This window comes from Serinus canaria, chromosome 6 (assembly GCF_022539315.1).
Source record: "Serinus canaria isolate serCan28SL12 chromosome 6, serCan2020, whole genome shotgun sequence".
Taxonomy (NCBI): domain Eukaryota; kingdom Metazoa; phylum Chordata; class Aves; order Passeriformes; family Fringillidae; genus Serinus; species Serinus canaria.
In genome coordinates this window covers 6,003,465-6,016,657 of record NC_066320.1, presented here as the reverse complement: position 1 = coordinate 6,016,657, position 13,193 = coordinate 6,003,465, and the positions used below count along the sequence as shown (strand labels likewise).

Sequence of the window (13,193 nt, the reverse complement as noted above, 5' to 3'; positions counted from 1 at the left end):
GATGAGAAGGTGTTACAGGGAAAGTTAGTGGATGTGAGGATGTGACCCCCCCCCACAAAGGTGCTGTTGGGAATGTATGACTTCAGCCTCGGCTGTAGTACTTGTGTTCATAGCATAACCCCCATGCTCGAGTATTTGCAGGATCAGGCTTTATGTGTAAGTACTGAAGTGTAGTTCAGTGGTATGTTGGATGGTGTTCAGAGATTGCTGAAAACAGTGCATTAAATAGCACTTTGAATTGCAAAGTGCTGGTTCAGTTTTGTCTGTGAGAATGATAACGCTTATTATCTGATTGTTCCCTGTGCAAATCTCACCTCAGGAAAAATTAAATTATGTTTGAATTCAGCTAAAGCAAAGTATATCATTATTTTCTTTCGTTATTAAAAGGGATTTTTACTGTTTGTTTGTTAAAACTGAAGCAGCTGCCATGTTAGAGCCTTAGATGATTTAAAATACAGAGGTAGAGCCATTTACAATATAATTGGCTTGTTTAATGTGATTTAATTCCTCTTGTTGGCTTCGTCATATTACCAAATTATGTTTTCAGCTCCCCTCCCCTTTTTAATTCTTTCTTCTTTTTGTTATCAGCAGAATTGAAGCTGCTTATCAGTAACCACGACAACCAGGATAAATACTTGTTTTAAAGCTGATGCACATTCAACCTGAATGGTCCGCATGACCCAGAACATTCAAGAGGACAGGCAGCATGTGCTCCCTTCTACAATCAATCTCCACCTTCCCCCCATCTCCATCTGCTTTAGAAAGCTAATAGGGCAGTTTAAAAACCTTTTATATCAGGGTGGTTTTCTGTAGCCGTCCATGGCTGTTTGGACATGGGCTGGCCCATGCTGGTGTCCTGAGGAGTAAGAGAAGGAAATTTTGGGAGGCGGGGAGGCGATTTCACAGCCACATGTGCAGTGTCAGCTTGCTTTTTGGGGGTTCCTCCAGCTGTTGTCACAGCAGTCACCTGCCTTGGGCATGAGGGTGAACTGCTGCTCCACAGACCCTTCCTGAAAGGGGAGATAATTCCGGCTGGGCAGCAGCTGAATAGAATGAAGGAGTGACTGGAATTGTGCGGGACAAGGAAGATGATTGTGGTAAGAGAGAAGCCTCAGCACAGAGCCACCTGATCCATGCCCCCCCCATCTCTGGTGGAGGCAGGCAGGCTGGCTGGGGTGACCTGAGACAGTCACTTCCCTTTTGAGGAAATTTAGGGATCTCCCACTTACCCAGAAATTTCCGAACAAGAATTTCTGCCTGGCCTCTTTGCTCTCTCCCTTGCCCTCTAAATTGCTTGATGCTGTAGAATAAATCCTTTAAGCTCTCTCTGTCTCAGTTTCTCTCGCTGTGTAATGGGGATAATAATTTTTACTCATCTCCATAAAGCAGTTTGAGGCCTGTGGATGGAAGGGTTATATAAAAGCTGGAAATGACGAGTGTCAGTCACTCTTCTCTTGAGTCTAGAAACACCTCATAAGGTTTATGAGGCACTTCCTAATGTGCAGGAGGATGCTGGGAGTGTGAGGTTGGAGCTGCAGTTATGAGCAGCTGAATATTGGGTTAGGGTCTGAAAAGGATGTGGAATACCTGGTTGGAAACTTTTTCATATTAAATTTCTTTTGTCTTCTTCAAAAATTGGATTTAGTATTTGAATTTTGAGTGATTTAGTAAGATAAATATTATAGAATATTTCATTATATGGACATACTGTCAGTCATTGATCAACACACTTGGGTTTGTCCCCGTTAAGTAGGAGTAAAACAACTCTGATCCAAATAGCCGAGTGAAAAACATTTTTCAACCATGTGCTTTAAATAAGTGTTAGATGTTGCTGTCTTTTTTTTTTTTTTTAATGACTGTATTGCTGTTCAGTTGAACAGTAGTTTCAATCTCCAGTAGATTTGTAAGTATTCTCTTTCTTTCAAATATTAAACTAAGCTTAGGAATTCTTTGAAAGGCTGATGCTCTGTTGGCACTGTGACAGAAAACAGAGGGCTGGGGAAGTGGCATGAAATTCTGAGAAATAGCTCTCTCTCCTCCTTAAAAGGGGAGAAATATCTGACATATGCAGAAAGGCTGTACATTTTATTCTCACTATTGGCAGAAATGACTTTTGCCTTTTGATCACTTTAAAAGCAGAATCGGGCAGGCAAACGTCCATGTCAGAATTACAGGCAACTTGTTAACACCATCATTATCTGGTAAACATAAATGTAATCACTGTGTTCGTATCCTGCAACACATTGCCTTTGTTCTTGATTGCATTAGCATTCAAATAGAGGGGGGTTCTCAAAGCAAGGATGAGTAGCATGAGTCCTGCCGACAAAGAGGTTTCCCTGTTGTGTCAATAATTTACCCAAATTTATTTAAAACCAAAACCACAGATTTCCTGTCCTATCTCATGTGGCTAAATCATTACTGTATTTGCATTTATCTGTGAGAGAAATACCATTCTTGGATTAATATTTTTAGGTCTTGTGATTAATTAGCCAGCTGAGGCACACCGAGTGTCTTTACTAGTGTGAATAAAGACCATGGGAATGAAAAGGCAGAGTGGATTGGAAGAGCTGTGTTTGAGAAATCTTTCCTAACCACTGGATCGGTGTGCTGGAGCATGCCTTGTGATCATTATGCAGCTACCTGAACTCCTCAGCTGTTGCTCCTAGTCCACAGCAGATTCCTCCTGTGGGGTGTGAATTCCTGCTGTGGTTCTTAGCTTTGTGTCTGTGCAAAGGATTCAGTGTGAGAAGTGGTCAGGCAGGAGACCAGGCATGATCCTCCCATGAAGGTTATTTCACTGGGAGAGCTATCCTTGCCCACACAGGAATACCCAGAGGTGCAGGTGATGACTGTCATTGCTGCTTGGCCACCTGCAGTTGTCTTGGAAGTTTGGAGGTGTTTGGCAGGTTATAGCTGGACTATGATATATGGGAAGGTGTTCTCATTGCATCGCTCCTCTTACAGATTCCTCCTAAAGACTTTGAGGTCATAAAGACCCAGTTTCTTATTCCTCTTTGTAGTTATTCCTTCATTGTTCTGCTGTTTCTTTTGCTTTTGGACCTTTTGAGAGATTCAGGGTTTTTAGGTAGTTGTGTGGTAAGTTCATTTCCATCTGCTGAAAACTGTGCTCTCTTTCTTTGGGTTTTTATTAGAACAGGCAGCTCTGATATATGTAGAGCCTGTCTGACCTGCGGATACTGGTTTTGAAGGGTGAGCTACATATCTTTGCTTCATCTTCACCTGTGTTCTCATGCCTATACTGCAGAAAGTCATTGCCAGAGAAGTAGAACAAGAGAAGGAGAACTAGATCTTAACAGCTGGAGGGTGTTGGGAGGTGAATGAACACCCTGCTCTGCAATAGTCAGGAGACCTCCCATCACAGGGGTCAGAACCATGTTCATTCAGCACCGCACCAGTCCCTCAGACACCCAGATGCATCTTCCATTACCTCTGTATTTCCTGCATATTGATGATAATGGTCATAACCATGCATAGAAGCAATGATAAGCTAATTGTGATATGTACATCCTCTGGGAGACCCCCTTAGTAACAGAGGGTTATGAAAGAAGGCAGAGGAGCAAGGGCATTGTGTGGGAGAGGAGCCTGATGGACAGAACCCTGCAACTTCCTTCATTTTCTTTCTATATTCCAGATAGCTCCCTTGCTCAATTTGCTACCCACACACCAAAGCATTGTCCCATTTTATCTGGTTCCCCTGGTACTTCCATTGCTTATCTTACGAAGATCTGTGTCAACATTTATCAAAACAAATGGCAAGCCTGGGACCTTTTAAGTAGTTTTTTTAGTTAATAAAACCAATCTTCTACTTCTGTTATGTTAAAAGTACATTATCTTTTTATTACAAACTCTCTACAGCTCTGTCTGTTTTCCTTCTTGGCAATTTCATGACTGCTCCAGTTGATTGCTGTATGGAGAATTACAAAATCATTAAGGGTGGGGTTTTACCAGCTGACTTACAGTACAAGCCATTTCTCAAAATAACCACAACAGTGCAATACTGATGTGTAATTTACGTCACAGTATGTTTTTATGAAATAGTTTGTGGCTTATTCATTTAGATCTAGAACTGAATATCTCTTTTTTTGCTTTTTAATCAAGCCTCCTGCTTTTTTTTTTTTTTTTTTAACTTTTTAATATTTTCCACTCTGAGACTTGGCTTGCCTCCAACTTACCAGCTACATGGAAAAGGAAAAAAATTGATTTTTTTTTTCTTTTTTTTTCCTTTGCCTGCAGTTTAACTGCAAGTGTTGTTTCCCCTTTGATGTATACATTTGTGTTAACTGCCTCAGAAGAAAGGGTAGATGTGTGGTATAATATATTGTACAAAGCTAGAGCAGAGAATTGATAAGAGATGTAAAAGTTTTCAATTTCAAACCATTCCAAGCAAGTGTTTCTGTTTAGCCTCCTGTGCTGGTACATTTCCTTTTTAAAAATCACTTTCTGTATAATGTCTTGTAATTAGAACAGGAAATCATTGAGTAACTGTAAGAAGAAAAAGAGCACTTAAACTGAAAAGAAATTTACCTTCCGAGAAATTATATTCAGCTTTTTTTTCCCCTTTTTTTTTCTTCCCTTCACAGTACTGTGTTGTTAATGATAGTAACAGATGTACAGACCCTTATCTGTATCATTGTTCTGCTTGTGTTTTCATGGAGGGGAGGGGGGGATTGGGCCGAAAAAGTCATTTTCAGTAATGCAAAAAATGAATGGACAGAAAATGGGAAAAGCCTAATTACAAAAAATATTCTGTGTCACAACAGAGTAGCAATTAAATTGAAACTTCAATATAATTATCAATAACAGTCGAGCCTGGAAGGGTGCCAGGCGTGTAAAGTTGGTACTCAGCCTTTATGTGGTTGCTAGGAGGACGGCAAAAAGTATAAAGCTTAGAGAAAGGAATGTCTAATGTAATAAAGTAACAGAAGGTAGCATAAATCATTGTGAGAGCAGTTCATATTGACATTATTTTACTTAAATTGGGTCGAAACTAGACATTTAGTCTTACAAGAGGCACAAATTCATATTTCTTCTGCAAGAATAACTCTGTGCTTTCTGGGAAGAAGTGGAGTGTGCTTTCATAGCACCAGCCTCATACATATTTGGAATCTTTTAAGCAAAAATCTTAAAATGTTTGTTTCTGTTGGCATCCAAATGCATTTGCACTAATACGATTAAAAGAACTAAAGGGCAAAATACTTGGCAGCTTTTTCAGTTGAGGTAATTAGGTACAGGAAGGAACATGCATAGTTTTTCCATCAAGCTCTATAAAATCCTGGTGTGAAGGTCTTTTTAAAGAGAAATAGTGCTTACTGATGTTGAGGGTAGATTATGGCAGTTAGCAATAACATTATAGGCTGATGTTTCTGAAACAAGCAAACAAAAAGCATGTTACAGGGTTTTTTTTTCTCTGCTCTCTCTGTAAATAGTTCTGGCTCTAGATGGATTTGTTAGGAATTTGTCCTTTTAACAGGCTTTTTTTTTTTTTTTTCTTTTGGGGCTTTTAATTGTCTTGCCTTACATATTAAAAATGGCTGTGCTGATTTGAAAAGTCAGTTCTTGCATAGATTCATTGTGTTTGGCATTTCATGCATCTCTTACTTACAAAGACAACTTGAAGAACATGTAATCCAACATAAATGCCAGGCTGTGCCAAATCCCAGCTCTCTTTACCCCTGACAAAGGGAACTGTTGGATTATATCTCTGCAGATATAGGCAGTGCTTGGAAGGCAGGGGTGGAACTTTGCTTCCCAATTACAGTTTCTCTGTTTTCAGCCCTGAAATATCAAAATAAACAAAAAGTTGATGCTGGAGGATGTTATTAAACTACACAATTATGATATAAGCATGGGATTAGAGTAATTTCAGTTGAGCCTCACAAGCAGAATACTGTAGGTATTATCTTTTACCATGTTCTGTCTGTGGAATCTTAAATGAAACTGAGAAAATACAGCATCTTGGTTTCCTAATATCTCAGTTGTATTTTTATAGAAGTCATGTTGTTTTTGTTAATTTTAATGGAATGTGATCCACATTTTGAGCTTCTCTTCTCCTAAAAGTAAACTCTTTCTGATCATATTTCTGAAAAATACTTGCAAAATTCACTAAGTCCTCCATTAAATGGCACGTGTGAGATTTTGATAAAAGCAAATAATAGTTCGTCTTCGGGCTTGCATTTTATTAGGGATTGGTCTGCTTTGATTTCTCTTTTCTCATGTGGGCGTGGTTGAGGAAAAAAATCTTTGTTCCAGGAACACTGTGTTTGTCTTTCACTAAGCAAATTTTCAGTTTATTCAGCCTTTGTTCATTCTTTGATGTATCTATTGAACCTGGAGTGAAAAAGGAAAGGAAGCAAATGCATCACAAAGTACTCATTGGAATTGCACAAGCATGTATGAAAGTGATCCTGTAAAAATTACTTGGTTTTAATTTATGCCAGGGGGTTTGAGTTAAGTCGTCAGTTGTCAGGGGTACAAAGTTTGTGTAATTCTGCACAGGGACTTGCAGCACATTTGTCTAGAAACTAATGGTTTACTACAAAGGCACGTGGGACATACATTTATATACACCCTGTTTAAAAAGCTGACCACATCCTGGCATAAGAAAAGTGCTGTCAGATCGACAGATTCAGCTCACTGCTATCTGCACAAAGGTATAAAATAGTAATAACCGTCAGGCAGGCGTACGTGCAACTCTCAAAGGAGTTAAAGGACGGATCATGTGCTTCTTAATTCCTAGAACAGTTTTCCTGATCTGATTTTTAGAGTTTCCTAATAAAGAAGAGAGAGCCTTATTCCCAGGAGCAATTGGCTCAATCGTGCTGTTGTGTAGGCTTATGGGATACTTGTTGAAACAAAGAAAAGCATGACCACATCCTTATTGGCCAAAAGAGGTTTTAGGGCCATCAATTTTATTTTCTTATAACAGGCCAGTGCTGTTTTGCTGTTTACCAAAATGCATTACCCTTACTTTGGTTTTTTCCTTTTTTTTTTTTTTTTTCAACACAAACAGTTTTATCTCTCACCTATGTCAGGATAGTGGTGAGAGTTCTGAGTTTTTAAAAGTGATGACTTTCATGAGCTGTGCTAGTAAAGACGGTGCTTTGCAAGTCCGTCTGTCGTGTTGATTTTTTTCTTACAGCATTGCATTCCTCTGCAGTGATGACATTCTAGGTGATATATCTGCTTCCAGAGACTTCTTAAAATTTAGCCTTTTATGTGTCAACATTTTCATTGCCTCACTTGAATATAGATGAATTGTGCCATCATATTAAGTTGGGGAGAACTGATCTGACTTTTCTTTGTACGTCTGAAGTGATTTTTACTTTCTGGGAGTAAGAATGATTTCAGTATTGGTAATGGGATTAAATAGTAGCCCTTTTGTCTCTGGCAGAAGAAATAGCTGAGTTATTCAGTAATCAGAGTAGAACAGAAAATGTAAAGTGAATGCTGTTGCTTTGTCTTCATTGGCCTACCTGGAAAGTCATGTTCAGTTAGGTACCTGAGGAGATAAATGAGCATAAAAAGAAGTGATCTTGAGTACTGGCTGCATACCTGCAAATGAGTAATTTCTCATGTTTGTATCCCTAGTTGAGTTTTTTTTTCCCTCTTAGGTTTCCTTCTGGTTATATGATGACACTTGATTGTGTTATTTCAAAATCTGCCACCCTCATATGTGATATCATCTAAATCATAGAGGAATGGAAAGCTCTGAGGTCTAGATTGCTTTATATTTTGAGCCCAGCAGCACAAGCTGTTCGAAAATTCATTTGCTTGTTGTGCTCTGTAGGAGTTTTATTGAGTTCTGCTGCATTTGCAGTTAATGTGAAGAAAGTTGCTTCCACCTCTTGGGATTTAGCAACAATGACCAGGTCGGGTCAGCCCACCTCCCTGGCCCAGAGGTCCTTTGGTAGTTGGCAGTATCAGGGACTTGAAAGGAGGGGTAATAGCTGTATGCTCTGAGGCTTGTATATTATTGTTTTTAAAAGATGTTAACTGATGTAAATATGAGTGTAATAAAGCTGTATGGGGAACTGAGTAAAAATTACAGATTATATTTCTATTGAAGCAGCCAAATTGGCAAAGTATGGAGAACACCTTGATTAAGGCCCTTGGCCAGCTTCAACAGAGCAGTGTTTTCTTGCTCATCCAGGTAGTCCTTGTGAGTAAGTATGGGAAAACTGAACAGAAAGGCAGAAAATCACCTATTTTAATAAACTTTCTTTAAATTACTGGTTTTTAACCTTTCTTACCAGACCCACTGTGCTATAAAAGTTGTGTCTTGAGAAAAGACAAACTTACTTCAGAAAAATGAATTTTTCTGAAATGCTTGAGTTGCAGCTCTTGTTTTGTATTTTTCTGATATACTAAGAATATTTTTTCTGTTCTTCCAGGTGAGGATGATGAAGATTCAAACCTTTTAATTCTCAGCTACCCCCAGTACTGTCGCTACCGTTCCATGTTAAAGCGCATTCAGGACAAGCCCTCGTCAATACTAACAGACCAGTTCGTTTTAGCCCTTGGAGGCATTGCAGTAACAAGCAAGAACCCCCAAATCTTCTATTGCCGGGATACATTTGATCATCCTACCCTAATAGAAAATGAAAGTATATGTGATGAGTTTGGTAAGTTCCATTACAGTTATTTTCTTTTTCTCACAAGACATTTTTCTGCTTTTAAGTATCCACTGACTTCCAAAGGGAAGATGTGATTCCTTTGAAGTGAACCATGAATGCTATTTATGATTGAAATGATCAGTACCAAATATGCTCTTTGTTCTCTAAGACTCAAGGCTTTTGGCCACTGGTGATCTCAGTATTGCAACTTGAGTTCACAGTCAAAGATAATGTTACACGGGTAGAGTGTAGCGCAGTGACTGGGTCTGAGTGAAACGATACCTTGCTTGCGTTTGAAGTTCATCTACCTTAACCATTCACCTATATCCTGTCTTCCAGAAGCATTACAGTGTGTGATAGTTTTTTGAAGTTGTATTGGTGCAGTATGCTAAAAGATGCAAAATAGGAGGGAGTCCTGGCACACCCCATTGCTGTTGCAGAGCACTCGTCAGCCGTGCTCCTTGGGCCCTGTAAGAGTGTCAGCTGTAGCTGGTGTGTTTCTGGTCATCTTGGAATGTCGGCTTGTTCAACATGGGCTTGGCCACTGCTAGGAGCTTGATTTTATGAATGCAGAGATGCTTCTGGTAGGTGACCTCTTAATTCAAGAGGCATAGAGAATACTCTGCACACTCTAAAGGAGTATGCAGCTCCTTACAGCTGGGGGAAAGGACTGCAAGATTTGACACCTGATAGCAACCAGGGATTTCGCACAGGGATTTTTTGGTGTCAGATCATCCCAACTGCAGCAGATGTGCTTCAAATATGTGGCGGAATGCATTTTGTGTAGACACCCAGTAATGGGTCCAGTGTAGTTTCTTTAGCAGTGTACAGAATTAAGTTTCATGCCACATATCACCAGATGGATGAGTTCTGTGGCTAATGCTTGCAAAGTCTGCATGGTGGTGAGTATACCTTTGCTTGCAAGGCCCCCACATCTCTGCAAGGAAGCTCTTTTAGTCTCTTAGAGAAAAAAAGTCTGTTGATGCACCCAAACATTTAATAATGAGAGTGGGAGGGAATGTTTCTTATGGGAGAGTCATCTGCCTGATTTTCCAAACTGGAGCAAACTGGCTTTGAGCTTGGTGTCCAGCTCAGGCATTATTGTGACAGCAGAGAAACCCTGACGCATCCGCTGGCATTGGGGCATTTTATAAGGTAGTGCTACTCTGCTGCTCTGCCACTCCATTCCCAAAAGGCAGAGGAGATCCCTCCTCATGTGGTGTTGTCACTGGAGCTCATGACTGCTGAGAGTAGTTTTAGTTTTGTGCTGTCAAGATTTTTCAGAATCTGGCCCAAACTGTCAAGTCTGCTCACACTCACATAAAACATTGCAGGTTTTGAATGAACTATGAATAAAAGTGTTGGTTGCTTTTAGGTGGTGGGGGTGGTGAAAAAAATGAATTAAAAGCCCTGGAAGTTTGGTCCAATGACACAATAGTATCGTGTTGGTTTTTATTTACTCTGAGCTCAAGCTCGGAATATAAAGTTCAGTTGTAATTTGACTCTCCTTTTTATGTGAGAAAGGTTATTTTAGGCTTGAAGGCGTTTGATGAGCCTACCATCTGCTTTCTGTGGAGTATTTTATTCAGGGTCATTCCTTGATTACAGGTTTGTTGAAATGGTTGGATCCATAATGCAAGTGTATCATGGAATATTAGTAATAGATGAATCAAAAAGATGTGGAATGATGCAGAAACTATGCTTAGTGAACCATAGCAAGTGCTTTGTTCAGCCTCTGAAAGCAAACTATGCCATTCTCTTGACCTTTGTGAGGCAATTATCTCATTATCAACCAGAGCCACAGAAATATTAGCCATAGAAATTAATAATATGTATTTAAAATTTAGTTTGGTTTAAGAAGCAGATTTTTTTTAAATCCCTACTAAAAAAAAAAAAAAGAGCCACCAAAAAACACTGTTTAAAAATATTTATTATGAAAATAATGATGTAAAACTTGCAAGCCCTGCTGTTTTAAGAAGGAAAAACTGGCCAGTGTGGGGTTTCGTATCTGCATTGCGAAATGTATGGTGTCAATTATGCTACCTTTGTTGAAGACAGCAGGCAAAGTACAAGTTTATCCTTTTCTTTGCTGGCAGGACAATAAAATGTACATCGCTTCATTATACAAACAGTTTACATTCATACCGTGTAGATTGATGTCACATGGGGAAGGTGATGACTGCTAAGGCTAAACAGAGGCAGGGTGGTACAGTAGATAAATAGATTACTGTAAGGCACTGGTATTTATCAGTCAAATCTGAGGGGATACCAGATTACAAAAATGATGACTAAAATTCTGAAAAGGTGTCTATAAGGAGATGCAGACACATGTACTTTGAAGGTTTTGTCCCTCTCTTACCTTGCAAATGAAATAAGTGAGCAGAAGGAAAAAGATAGGAGTGTGTATTTCACCGTTTTTACCTTAAATTCTCCCAACTCTAAAGAAAATACAAAATCTGGGAAATACATTCTGCTGATGTATTTATGTGGGAAGCACTGGAATACTGATTTCCAATGTGGATGCCAAGTCTTCTTCAGAAGCATTGCTTTTGAGGCAAGTTTTACACATTCTCTGTATTTTGGAGTAATGCAACAGATACAGCATGTCACAAATGAGACACCAGAAACACATTTACAAAGAACCCCCAGCATGCATGTAAGCTGTTGTCCTTGTTAGGCAGTTTTAATAGACCAAAATGTTTTCCTAGAAATATTCTCTCTACTTTCATTATAAATTTATAACCAAAAAAAAAAAAATTGTTGAGCTCTGACTTGTTCTCATATTCCTTGCCTATTTTGCCTCTTTTGTATGGTTTAATAAAAATAAATAAAGCTGGAAATGAGGAAGAATAATTAAGTTTTGTTGACAATAAATATTGGTTTGGTGTGGGATTTTTTAAAGCATATGTATGTAGATGCTGTCTATGAGCTCCCACATTTGGGAGCTCCACATAGGTATGGCTGGGAGGGATGCAGCAAGGCTTTGGGCAGTCCTGTGTGCATGTTCTGTGTTTCCCTAGAGCCTCTGTGAGGCTCAGGCTGTGCTAAGCTTCCCCTACAACTCCAGCCTGGGCTGCCACAGGTGTTCTCAACACCACAGCTACCTGTGCTTGCCTCTGCCCTATGTGCCCACTGCTGGATGGCATGTACCCAAGTGCTCTGGACAGGAAAATTTAGGATCTGTTTTCTTGCATGGTCTTCTTGTAATTGTCCTCTGGTTGGTTCAGTGTGCCACAGCATCCCATCTAGGAGGCCACTGGAGGAGCAGGCTGCTGAGGAATGGGCTCAGCAGCTGGAAGGTTCAAACATTTGCATGTATTTCTTTGCAGCCTGACACAGAAGGACTTGCTCTGCATGTACAGAGGAAAGTTTGCTGTGAGTGGGAAGCCTCCTGCTCCCATTCTTGTTGATACAACCACTGATTAGTTAATCCAACTGCCTTGGAGATTTCCCCTCTAGAATGCAAATAGGCTCAAGAACTTGCTTCTGTTCAGAAAGCAGAAGACATAAACCATGCTTGGATATCTTGATAGCCCACGTTCCTGGCTATGACTGCAGTCCAACTGCACGTGTATCTCTCTCCTGAAATAAGAGCAATTAGAGGTCCTCACCAGTGTGCAGCAGTCCAGGTGGATAATGAAATGAACATGAGCAATGAAATGAACAATTCATTTCTCTTCAACTCAAGACATTTTTCAAAATCTTTTTCATTTATCAGCCTCGGGGGTTACTGTTACTGAATAACTTTTGTAAATGCATATCATTTACTGGCATCTGCTGTGTGGTCATATGTGCTGCAGAAGAGAAGGAATGAAAAAATTAGGTTTCTAATAATTTTCATTATAGACCAAAAGGATCTAGCTGGAGGCAAAGCTGCCTGTGAGTGTTCAGAAGGTGTATCTGAAGGTTACTGGGCATAAATCAGTGTGCACTTGTTGCTAGAGGAGCACATGTCCTCTGTGTTTGCTTGTCCAAAAAAGGTGACTTCAGTTGCCAGGCCTGTGCCAGCTCCGTGGCATGGAGTGGCTTCCGGGGCTCATCAATGAGCCAGGATCTTTCTGTGATCCAGCTGTGGTCTGGGTGATTGTGAGTTTCAGCTCCATCAGCTTCACCAGGTGAAAATCTCACACAGAACGATTTTTCTTGGTGCTTTGCTAGATAAATGTTGTGAATCCTGTCTGCTAAAGATGAATCCAAAGGCTGTCTTTCATTGTGTGAGTATGGGCTTGCTTTTTTCTATAAAGAGGAGTGTGAGAGAAAATTGAATACCTTATTTCTTCTCAAATTTCAAAATCTGTTTAGTAAATTTTAAATCATTCTGGATTATTTTTACAGCATGCTGGGTCCAATATGCCATTTAACAATATGTTTGGTCCCTGGAGTACTCTAAACACATGTTCAAGCCCAAAAGAAGGTTTTGGGTTTGCATGTAAAACCCAATTCTTTAGTGAAACATTTAATACCAAAACGGGAGAGAACTTCAACCTACTGTGGTATAAATACAGTTTTTTCACTGAAAAATTAACCATCTTCATTTGGCCATAACATGAGCAATGCAGA

The 13,193-nt window shown here is 39.7% G+C and overlaps 1 protein-coding gene across 4 annotated transcripts in view; it reads left to right on the top strand.

The window, feature by feature from the left end:
• Nucleotides 1-13,193, top strand: part of ARID5B (AT-rich interaction domain 5B) — a 116,969-nt gene that overhangs the window by 38,264 nt on the left and 65,512 nt on the right. For all 4 annotated transcript variants that reach the window (XM_050976101.1, XM_050976104.1, XM_050976103.1 and 1 more), the window contains one exon: nucleotides 8,412-8,642. In XM_050976101.1, the coding sequence (XP_050832058.1) occupies nucleotides 8,412-8,642 (231 nt within the window). The remainder of the gene's footprint in view (nucleotides 1-8,411; nucleotides 8,643-13,193) is intronic.